Raw genomic sequence first — 12,669 nt, 5'->3', positions numbered from 1 at the left:
CATCACTTTGAAGGGCAATTTTGCTGAATACAGAATTCTTGACTGACTCTCTTTTATCTTTCAGCACTTTGAATATATCAAGCCACCGCCCTCTAGCTTCAATGGTTCCTGATGATGAATCAACTGTCACTCTCACTGAGAATACTTTGTACATGATGAATTACTTCTCTCTTGCTGCTCTCAATATTTTCTCTCAGGACAATTCAATTATGATGTATCTAAGTTTGGATCTCTTTGAATTCACCATTGTAGTTTGAACCTCTTGGATATATAGATTAGTTTTCTCATCAAATTTGAGGAGTTTTTGGCATTATTTCTTGAAATGTTTACTGCCCCTCTTATCTTTCTGGACTACCAGAAATCAATGTACTTTCTGGTGTCCCATAGCTCTTCTCATTCTTATTCATTCTTTTTTCTTTCTGTTCCTTAGAACAGATCATCTCAACTGATCTGTCTTCAAGTTCACAGATTCTGGCCTCTGCCTGTTCAAATCTGTTGCTGAATCTAGTGAATTTCTCATACATACATAAATTAATATTTTATATTTGGTCATTGTTCTCAAAATTTGCATTAGTCTTCAGACATGGTTGCCTTTGAACATATTTAAAATAGTCATATTTTTTCTTTGCACATCCCATAATTGTGTATAGAACACCAGATATTTTTTTTGAGAGTGGAACAACATCTTTATTTTTTTAAACAATATTTTTAATTATTTACTTAATAATTCAAGGTCTTCTTTTCACATTTACATGTCACTCAAGGAACAGGAATTATTTTTGTGAGTTTTATTAAAACATTTAATTTGCAACAAATTTATAACAAATTTCATATTTTTATATCTTCACACTTTTAAGAGTAGGAACACAAATATTTTTAAAAATACAACACGGCAATTCTGGAAATCAGATTCTCCCTTCTTCCCAGGATTTAATGTTTCATGTAACTGTTGCTATCGTCTGGGACTTTCCTGAATCAATTCTGTAAAGTTTGTATTCTTTGTCATATATGACCACAGAGAAATCTCTCATCAGTCTGCTTGGTGCTCAGCTAATTACTGAAGGCAGATATTTCTACATGCCTGGAAGCAATAAACCTCCCCGTCTTTGTCAAAGTTCACTGTGCATGTGTTTTGGGGCACACCTTCAACACCCTGCTAATCTGCTAGGCAGTTTACAACTGTCTTATATGATCTCACCTTTACTTCCTGCTTGCACAGAGCCTGAAGGTCATAGAAGTGAGAGAGAAGGATCTTCCTGGGTCTTTCCTGAGCATATGCATAGGACTGGGCATGTACACAGCCCTATGTATGTACACGACTATCTAGATTTCCATGAAGATACAGGAAATTTTCAAAGCCATTACTATGGAGACCTCATTTCCCAGCTTTTCCTTTTAAGTTTTTTAGTTTTTGCCCCAACTGCTATCTACTACTAGCAGGGAGTTGCACTGTTCAACAAGTACTTCTGATTATTTTTGGACATCACCCCTACATAAAAGGCTATTCACACTGGGCAAGCTCTGAGTCAGGTTAAAGAAGCAAGTGGGTGTCAGGTTTTCCAGGGAACCACCTAATATGCTGAATATAATTCTCTGGAAATGGGGCTTTTGAAGGACCTCCAGCCTCCATCTACTACCTGTAATGGCTGTCAAACTGATGATATTCAATGTGTTTCTGACCTATTGGTTTTCAAGGCTATCATGGGGAGCTGGGGAGGGAAGAATGCAAACAGTGTAAATTAAAAGGCTACAAAGTGCATTGTCTTTACCAATATTCAGCCTTTTTTCTTGCATAAACACTTTCTAGATTACTACAGGCCTTTGATAAATTTCCTGAGTTCTGACAAAGTTATTCTGACATTTTCTGCAAGTATTTTTGTTGCTTTTATGGAAGAGGTTCCTATTCTACCATTTCACTGACATTCCATCTAAGACACTACTCTTAAACCACCATACTACAGTGCCTGATACAGAAGTGATTTATAAAAAATATTCAGAGTTTATTTTGTTCATAAAAATCCATTTAATTGTCTTAAATTAAGGGTACATTTAAATTTGGGAAAGAACTGTGGACAGAGTACTGCATAGAGATCCTAGACCCTTGGTGATATCAAAATCAGTTTTAGTACCTGGTCATTTCTGGAAATAGATGGTCCATGGAACCCTTACCCTTCTCCCACTTAGAAAGAAATGATAGCACATTAGAGTCATGCAATCCACTGAGTGGGTGGGGAAAAGGAACAGGTTATGTGGGGCAGGTTATGTGGAAACCATTATAGCTCTCTGTGAAAACTATATGAATGACTTCAGCTTCTCTCCTGTAGATGAAGAAAAAACTTACACTTTGAACTCTCTTGTTCTTGCCTCTTTTCCCTATACCACAACTGAACTCCCCATTTCTGTCTAGCTGTTTTAGATTGATTAAAATTCTCCAAAAGAGCTACATAAAACATCACTGCACTCGCTTCTACATACTGCATAATTCATGGTCAAGTTATGATCTCTCCTATTCTCTTCCAGAATCTTTCTTATTCAGGAAGAGGCAAGGTGAATGACACTACTGGAATGTCTGTTCTCTCATACCTCACTGCTGACCAGACAAATCATTACTATTTCTCAGGGCCAACATGTACCTTTACTCAGATGGCCTACTTATAGACTCCATTAAGGACATTTTATGGTTTCCTGATTAGCATAATATACATTACACAATTTTAACAAATTTATCCTTGAAAAGAATAGTTAAATTGAATTAGTTATTATTTAAAAGTATTAAACAAATAGCACTGTGTCCTTTCATTTGGAAGTCTGTATACAATAGTCAAAAAGTAGATTTTAATTTGATATTCTCATTTGTGTTTGGTTTGCTTGATGATGAAAAAGGATGTCAGGGATTTCCATAAGAAAATCCAAAATTTTTTAGTTTACCATCAACTATTGTTGGCAATCAAGTTAAACTGTTGCCAGTTTAGCTAAGAGTCACTAAAATTTTTTTATACAGATACTCTCAAAGGAAGTGAAAAATATATTGTACTTCTGCAGTCTACATCTTCTTTCTTCATTAAAGTATTATTATCTTTGACCTCTTATTCAAAATCTGAACTTGATTACCTTCTGCCATCCATATATTCCACTTCTACTTAAATAATCTCTAATTCCTATTTCATTTTCACATGTCTGCACACTATTTATGGTCATTATAAAAGTTCTGAATCTACTACTAATCCATTTTCAGTTATTCCAATAGTTTTCATTTTGCAATGCTACAATGTTCTAATTTAATGGCATCCTTTTATCCTAAACCCATCAGAGAACAGTAAGTGGTGAGAGATGTGGAAGGAGCAAAAAAGCTAAATACTTGCACTGACACTAATATACTGTAATACAATTATTTCCTGTAACAAGTCTGTTCCATCATTGCCTCAAAATACAAATGAACTATGGAATTTCTTTTTCTTGAGAAAAAATGAAATTTAAGAAGTTAATCGAATGCGATTTCTGGGTTGTTGGTAATATTCTACTTCTTAATCTAGGTGGTAGTTCCAGGGGTGTTTTCACTTTGTGATAATTCATTGAGCTATACATTTTGGGGGGCACACTTTTCGGTATGCATGCATGTTATATCCCAAAATAAAAGAGCTTTCAAAAAGTTTATTATATGGAAGCTCTGTGCTGGCCAGAAAGGAAAAATAGATTAAAAAATAAGAAGAATTTAGAAATGATCAAAGTAGAAATAACACAGTATCATTTTGCTGATCATTAATAACATTACATATCTTTGTACAAATTGATAATAATAAACCTACAATCAGCTTTCACAAATAATATTTTAAATGCCAAAGGAACATACAAACAATGTGAATAATGTTTACAGAAAGCAATATTTTCAATAGTAAATACAAGAAAAGTCTCTTCGCTTAGTTATACCTTAGCAGGATACTTACCAATTTTTAAAATTTTCAAAATTAATAAATCAATTGTAATAAATAAGAACATATCTTAAAGGAAAAAAAATCTTTCCTTAAAGCTTTTTTCAAAGAGAGCCTCTTAAAAATAATTTTGTAAAAGACAAAGCAGGTTTAAGATAGTCCTTTTATTTTCCAAAAAACTGTATTTCTCTCTACCTACAAAGGCCAGTTTGCACATATTATAATTTGAAAAACAGAAGCTAAGCTCAATTAGCATTTTTCTCTCATTTTAGAAATACAATCTCCCAAATATATGTATTCACCTGAAATATATAAAAGCTGAACCTAAAAGTTTTACTGCTAGTACACATACCAAAAAGCCATATATGTAAGTCTGGGGGTCCTGAAAGCACAGATGTGTCCTAGAGAACTTCTACTGAAGCTTCTCTGGGCAGAAAAACTTATTTTAAATCACTACATATATATTAGAAAATCCTCACTATGCAGCAATGGTCTATCTAAGGCTAGAGCTACAGCAAACAACAGTGTGGTTTCCATTAAGTGGCAAGTGCTTATGAAGATGTCCTCCCGAAGAATGTGAAATATGGCATTTATGATTTAAGGGGAAAAGACACAGAAAAAGTATCCTGCTTCATTCATTTCTAAATTTCAAAGTAAAATTCAATGAACTAAAGGGTGGGAAGAAAAGAAATGTAACATTTGTAAACAGATATTTTATATGTATCATTATTATCTGACTTTACCCCGCAATTTTGAAGGCAATATTTTGAAGAAAAACTTCTTCAAATAGTCACAAAACCTTCTTCAAGAGAAGAAATGACACTTGACTGATTACTGAAGCCAGGTTATCTCTAACTAGACTACCCTACCTCTATCCCAATTTTTCTATCTCCTGATTTATTCTTCCACATTAAATTATGTTTCATTTGGAGTAAAAACTATGGCCTAAGAAGAAAATAGAAAAAGGTATCAATATTTAATTCTATATAAATAATGGTAAGTATCATTTTGTTTTTTTCTTGAAAAATTTTACCAATGTTTTACTAAATGCCTATTAAATACCAGGTGTCTTACATACATTACTCCTCTCAGGATTTATTAATAAAAATGTACCAACACATATATACACACAAACACCATATATCCACTTAATCATATAAAGTTCACTAGAACTAATAAGATCTGAAAATGATGTTAGGATATGGTAAGAAAACAGAAGAGAACAAAATTATGATATCTCTATTTTAAAAAGGTAAAAAATTAAAAGATGAAATATGGTAGAATACTAATATCTACTGCTTACCAGTTTTTCTCTGAACGTGTCTTTTCCCAGCTTCCCTGAAAGCAACCATGGCTCTGAAAAAAGCTCTGAGAACTGCCCATCGGAAAACCGCTACAGGATCAATTCCAATCATCCCAGAGATAAATGCATTCTTGCTACTTCTCAGAAGAGCTACAATGTCAGGGCGCATATGATCTGTATTTTTTTCCCGGAAATCCTACATGAAAAAAGTACCAATGTTATTTCTGAAAAAAATATGAAACCAAGAAGACAATGGGTGACATGTCTGAAAAGTGGCTAAATAAGGACTATAGAAGTGATTTCTGTTCTAGGTAACTAACTGGATCAGATACCTTCTATAAAGTCCCATCCAACCCTAAAACTACTGAATTCTATAATACATTTCATTTAGAGTGAATATTCAATTATTTTATTGCAGCTTGTTAAACATTGAGCCTCTCTGAAGGGGTATTATATAAAATGACCAGAGAGTTGAACAATAAAAAGGAGGCAGACATAAGACAAGGAACAGTGTTCTAAGCAAAGGAAACACCTACTACCCATAGGTGGTGATGAACTGGACCAGTTAGGAGATAACCAGTAAAACCAGGGGCTGGAGCATTCTGGGCAAGGGTGAGAGTGGTGGAAGATTTGGCAAATAAATAGGTTACGTAAGCCTGAGTTGGGAGTTTGGGTTTTATTCAAGTGTAAAGGAAAGCCAATGGAAGGCTAATAACATAAGCTAAATGTTGTTTTATAAACAACACTGGATGTTGCAGAGGGAATGAATTTGTGCAAAGAATTAAAAAAAGGAGAACAGCTACTACAATATTCCAGGTAAGAGCTAATTGTGACTTTAGACTACATTGGTGGTAATACTGTAAAGAGAAAATAGTTATTGCATTTGGGATATGTTTTGGAAGTAAGGCTGGTAATTTGCTGGTGGATTAGGCCCCAGTGAGAAAATGAGGCAATAAGCGTAACACCTATATTTTGGGTTTAAGTAACTAGGTGGATAGAGGTGCCATATTGATATGGATAAGCACAGAGAAAAGAGAAGGTTTAGGGAAAGGAAATGAGACCAAGAGATTAGTTTTGTACAAGTGAAGTCTGAGATGGTGAGGATAAAGATAGCAGTAAGTAACATTTATTGAATGGTTATTATGTACATGGCACTCCTCTGAGCATTTTACATGTGCTATCTCATTTAAGCTCATTTCATCCACCTAACAACTCCTTAAGATAGAGAATATTACTATTATTCCTATTTTATAGATGAAGAATCTTAGTCACAAAGAGGTTAACTATCTTGGTCCCTATCACACAGTAAGTAGAACAGGGATTCAAAGACAACCACTCATAACCACTGTACTATGTCTGCATACAGACATCAAGTAGGCAGATGAATATATGCATCTACGAATCCTATACAGACTTCAGAAAATACATATGGATATCATTATCCACAGAGTTTTTACCTAAAGAGCATAAACAGGCAGTAAAAACCACCTGCCAATGGAGGTCGGAGGGAATATCAGAAGAAAATGGGTTAAAATACTCCACACAAAGATAAAGAGGACAAAAAGCTTATACTCATGGAAGAAGGTTCTAGACTGATATGTATAGTCCAACACACCCAGATTAAAGGATTAAAGCTTGGTGAGTAAATCACCTGGAGTTGGTGCAACTTCACAGAACAGCTCTAACTCAGACTTCTACGAGGAGCACGCCTAGTATGATGTTTTCTAGAAGGCAGTGTGGACTCATCCTATTAACTTTTAGGGGTTTCTTTTCCTGTTCTTTGTTCTCTTGAGAATAGAACAGGGAAAACAAGCCAGAAATCTTGGTCCTTGGCTTTCCCCTAACCATCTTTTGAGCAGAAGTATATATTATAAAAGTTAGTAAAACTGAGTTAGAATTTACAAATTCAAATCACCACCACCACCAGCAGCAGCTAATACCTACAATGGGAGACAAGATGCCAGGCACTAAGTTAAGGACTATACATAACTTATTCAATTCTAACAAGTACTTAATAACACAGAATAATTATAAACCATACTTTACTGATAAGTAAATAGAAAGATAAAGAAGGTCAAACTACAGGAACTGAAACACTAGTCTGTTCTATACCAAAGACCATCCCATCCTATTAACAACTATATGGTACAACATAAAATTCTAGAAATCTTTTCCACAATGACTGTTAAATATTGATGGGAGACCGTCATTTTCCAAATGCAATGGTCTCCTATGTCTTCAGAGTTCCAGATTTCTAAGTACATTTCATAAACTGATCATATCATTCTTGACATTTTCTTCTTGGTTTCTATAACAACACATCTTGTGATTTACTACTTACCTTTTGTGCTGTGCATTCTCAGTCCCTACTGCTGGTTCCATTTTTGAAATTCTTATCTGATGTAAGGTGATTGATCTCAACCATAATAATGACCTTAAACATTATCTATATGATGAGGCCCAAATCTGTATTTCTACCTCAGATCTTTCTTGTTTGAGATCCACTTATACATCTTAAAGGGATCTCAAACTTGAAAGAGAATGAGCAAGACTAGTATTACTTAAATGTTTGTAAGCATTCACCAGTAAAATCATGTGGGCCTGGAATTTCCTTTGTGGGAAAGATTTAAACTACTGATTTAAATTGTTTAACAGAAGTGGGAATCCCGGGTTTGCCTGTATTTTTAGTGTCAGTTTTGATGATGTGTGTTTCCCACGGAATTTTCCATTTTCATGTTAACAAGTTTATTGGCAAAATATGTTCAGATCTTTTTAATATCTGTTGAGTATGTAGTTAAGTCCTCTTTTTCTTTTCTGATATTTGTAATTTTTAAATATTTTTCTGTTATCAGTTATTTTCTATTACCTTTTACTTAGATTATTTTCTGTTATCTTTTTAAGAAACTAATTTTTGGCTTTGGTAATTTCTCTCTTGTATGTTTGTTCTCTACTGCATTGATTTCTGATCTTCCCTTTATTATTTCCTTCTAATTTGGAGCAGTAGGGTTAATTTCCTGTTCTTTTTTTAGTTTCTTGAAACGGAACGTTAATTACTTTCAATCATTCTTCCTAATATATGCATTTAAAGTTATAAATCACTGCTTTAAATGCATCCTACCAATTACTATCAAATCTGCAAATTTTGATATGTTGTATTTTCATTCATGCTCAGTTTGAACTTAGTATTATATTGTAATTTCTTTTTTGACTCATGGGTTACATAGAAGGACTGTGCTTAATTTCTGAACACCCAAAGACTGCCTACTTATCCTTATAATATACCAAGCAGGTCAGTTTTTAACAATGTTTTTCAATTTTTCTGTTTTTACTGATTTTGTGTCTGCTTATTCTGTTACTAAGAGATATGTATAAAAATCTACAACCAGATGGATTTTTCTAGTTCTACTTTTTTTCTCACTTTGGTTTTTATGTATCGAATCAAATCATTAGGTACATGCAGCTTTTGATGATTGTGTCTTCCTGTCAAACTGGCCCCTTTTATTGTTATGAAATGTGCCTCTTTATCTTTAGTAATACTTCTTGCTTTAAAGTCTACTTTGATAATAACATAATTATACATCAGCTTTCTTTTAGTTAGGGTTTGTGTGGTATATATTTTTCCATACTTTTAATTTCAACCTATCTGATAATATGGATGAACAATCCATACAAGTGTATATATAATTCCATTTATATGAAATTTAATAACAAGTAAAACAAAGGATAAAAAATGAGGATAGTGGTTACCTCTAAGTGGGGGAGAATGAGCTGGGGAGGGGCCTGATAGAAATCTGTATACTTTAGATTTATGTATTTTATGCACCTCACTATATATAGCTCAAGATTTCTGGTTTTTGTTTTAAACTGTATTTTTAAAATCTTTTTTTTACATAAGATAAAACTGACATGTAATGTTTAAGGTATATAATATGTTAATTTGATACATTTATACACTGCAGTTTGATTACCACTATAGCATTACTTAACACTTCCATCAGGTCATGTAATTTATCATTTCTTTTCTATGGTGAGACCATCTAAAATCTGGTCTCTTAACAACTTTGAAGACAATGCTATTATTACAATGTTAATTATAATTGCAATGCTGTGCATCAGGGCTCCAGAACTTATTCATCTTCTAACTACAAGTCTGTATCCTTTGTCCAACATCTCAATTCCTCCATCCCCCAGCCCTGGTAGCCACCACTCAATTCTGTTACTCTTTTTTTTTTTTTTTTTTTTTCAATATTTATTTATTTTTAGAGACACAGTGTGAGCAGGGGAGGGACAGAGAGAGAGGGAGACACAGAATCCCAAGTAGGTTCCAGGCTCTGAGCTGTCAGCACAGAGCCCCACGCAGCGCTTGAACTCACGAACTGTGAGATCATAACCTAAGCCGAAGTCAGGTGCTTAACCAACTGAGCCACCCAGGCACCCCTATTCTGTTATTCTTTATGTTTGTTCTAAAATCTGTTCCTTCCTGTCTTTTCCATCTCAGGAAACAGCACCTCAAATTCACCCATCAGTTACAGTCAGAAGTCACTTACTTTCAACCTATCTGATAGGTTAGAATAAATCAATCAGGTTTTACTGATTACACCTCCAAAATTTTTTCTTAATCATCTAGATCTCCTACATCTCTACTGTCACCCTGGTGGTTCAGTTTACCTTAACATTTCACCTCAACTATTTAAAAAAGCTCCTAACTGATCTCCCAGCTTCCTCTCTCATCCTCTGCTATTCCTTCTCCTCAAAGGAATCAAAGCAATCTTTAAAAAACACGAATCACATCCTGTTTAAAATCTTTTCATTGCTCCCCATAATAAGTTCAACAAAAAACAAACACCTTTCACTTGTCCTAAAAGCTATGAATTAACTTGCTGTCCATTCTCTAAATTCATTTCATGTCACTATCTCCCTTGCTTACCATAATCTAGTAACACTAGCCTGTTTTCAATTATTTTAACATACTAATTCTTTCCCACCTCATGTCCTAGAATATTCATCATCTCAACTCCTCACCAAGGTAATGCTTGTTTCAGGTTAACTCTCAATATTTAAGTTTTCAGAGAGGTATTCATGGATCTCCAAATTCAAAATCCACTATTTGACTACTAGTTCTCATAGAACTCATTCATTTATTTATAGCAATACCCATTTATCTATATTACACACACACACACACACACACACACACACACACACACACGCATGAGCCAAGAACAGGTCTGTCTAGTTTATCACTAAGCCATTCCAAACACCAGGGACAGTGTCTGACACACAGCCTGTATTTAACAGACACTTCCTAAATAAGTGAATCATTGATGAATCAATGAGTGATCTCAGTTGTGACTCTAATCTCAAGACCCAAGAGAAAGCTTATTGCTCCACTTTTCTCCAAAACATCATTGCCTTGCCTGGGAAATTATCTTAAATGGTAGGCTTAAACATCAAGTGGTTGAAGGGTAATGGGCTCACTAATTACAAACAGGAAATGGACACAATTATGAAGGTTCCCCTCTGCAGGAGTTAAGAGTTTCAATATATGCATTAGGAATGCAAACTCACAAATACCTAATGGTGCATGAAGACAAAATCTTCTGTCAAGCTTCATGGATGTAGGGAAGAGAAAAATTCATCAAACCACTTAATGAAATAGTGGGTTTAAGAGATATTTATGCTACCTATTCTTTTATATTCAGAAAACTATTTGAAGGGACTGATATCAAGTTTATCTATAGGAAGAAGCCAAGAAAAATATCACATAAGACAGTAATATATTGCAAGGTAGGATACGAGGGTTAGTAGTATTCTTACAAAATGTCTCTAATTGTTACTGATCAAGAGTTCCATAAACTACAAAGAAAGCAGTGTGACAGGAATGATAATACAGTAAACACACTTTTACCCTGAAGGCATTTTAATGAGAAATTTACTGACCTTTACCCCATATTTTACTTTCCCGGCATAATGCTTTATAATGAAAGCAGGCTCCATCACAGCTGGAAATTCAATGTAAGAATTCTCTTCATGTTGATGCTTAAATTTATCTAGCAATGTTTGATTTGTAGCCTGTGGAAAGCTGAATTAAAAACAAAAGCAAAAATACTAAAGAAAGATGCAACAGTTAATAATCTTAAAAAAAAAAAAAAAACCCTTATAATTACATTGCCATCTAACACATTTAGCGAATTACAAAGAGCAAATTATATTCTCTAATCTGATTCTTATAACAAGCTAAAAAGTGAATGTAACAAGGATTGATGTTTTATAGATGAGGGATCAAAATTTATGATTTGCCCAAACTCACACTTGGCAAGTAGCAGAACTGAGAAATAAACTCAAGTCTTTAAACTTTTAGCTTAGGTTGCATTGTGTGACACTACCATTAAACTCACCAAATAAAACTCAAATGATCCACTGTTTGGGGCCAAGAACTTCCAAAAACAAAATGATCTCCCAGTTTTGATAGATCCTTTAAATCCATAAGTCATTTTCTGTTTTCCTATTTCTTGATATATAAATTAAGTAGCAATTTTCATACCTATATCAGTTACTATATAATTTTATACTATATCTATTATTATTTCAAATATACATCAATGGGTTTATACTCACTGATGAGCATTTCATATCTAGGGATCATTCAAATGATACCTATTAAAAATAATTACATGATAGGGGCACCTGGGTGGCTCAGTCAGTTAAGCGTCTGACTTCAGCTCAGGTCATGATCTTGCGGTTCGAGAGTTCAAGCCCTGCGTCAGGCTCTGTGCTGACAGTTCAGAGCCTGGAGCCTGTTTCAAATTCTGTGTCTCCCTCTCTCTCTGCCTCTCCCTCACTCGTACTCTCTCTCTCTTCTTTCAAAAATAAATAAACATTAAATTAAAAAAAAGAAAAAGAAAAGGAAATAAATACATGATAGCAAATACAAGAATATAAAAGCTCAGAAGAGGAAAAAATCACTAGTGGTTGGAAATAATGGAAAGGTTTAACGAAGATACACGAGGCAATTATGAGCTAAATGTTAAAGGTGGAGTTTATTAATAAAGGAAATATCACTGACAAAACAGAAAAAGCAAGTATCTTTCAGAGAATAGTTTCATTTAATAGTAGCTGAAGTAATGAGAAATAATGTGACATGAGGTTGTAAAGATGATGAATACAAAATCTAATGTGTAAAAAGGATTCCAAAATTATAAGGAAAATAATTATGTAAATGTATTAAAATGAAGAAGGAGAATGGCCTTTGGTGTTAGTCATTGTTTAGATTACCAGTTCTGTCAGTGACCTGAATTCAGTAAGCTTCAAGAACCAGCTAGCTTCCACAAATGAGTACAATGAGGTATCACAGTGTTAGCAGAATCAAATAAAACTAGTAAAAACATCCAACACTAGCTGGCATCCTATAGGAAGGACACAAATGTCACCTCATTT

General features: G+C 34.0%; 1 protein-coding gene across 7 annotated transcripts in view; it reads right to left on the bottom strand.

The window, feature by feature from the left end:
- MYO9A (myosin IXA) overlaps positions 1 to 12,669 on the bottom strand; it is a 282,825-nt gene that overhangs the window by 159,742 nt on the left and 110,414 nt on the right. For all 7 annotated transcript variants that reach the window (XM_042941515.1, XM_042941514.1, XM_042941518.1 and 4 more), the window contains exons 13-14: positions 11,173 to 11,314; positions 5,233 to 5,428 (exon numbers count right to left, since the gene is read on the bottom strand). In XM_042941515.1, the coding sequence (XP_042797449.1) occupies positions 5,233 to 5,428; positions 11,173 to 11,314 (338 nt within the window). The remainder of the gene's footprint in view (positions 1 to 5,232; positions 5,429 to 11,172; positions 11,315 to 12,669) is intronic.

The sequence above is a fragment of the Panthera leo genome, chromosome B3 (genome assembly GCF_018350215.1).
Source record: "Panthera leo isolate Ple1 chromosome B3, P.leo_Ple1_pat1.1, whole genome shotgun sequence".
Classification (NCBI taxonomy): Eukaryota; Metazoa; Chordata; class Mammalia; order Carnivora; family Felidae; genus Panthera; species Panthera leo.
The sequence above is the reverse complement of the archived record's forward strand: the minus strand, read 5'-3'. Positions and strand labels throughout refer to the sequence as shown.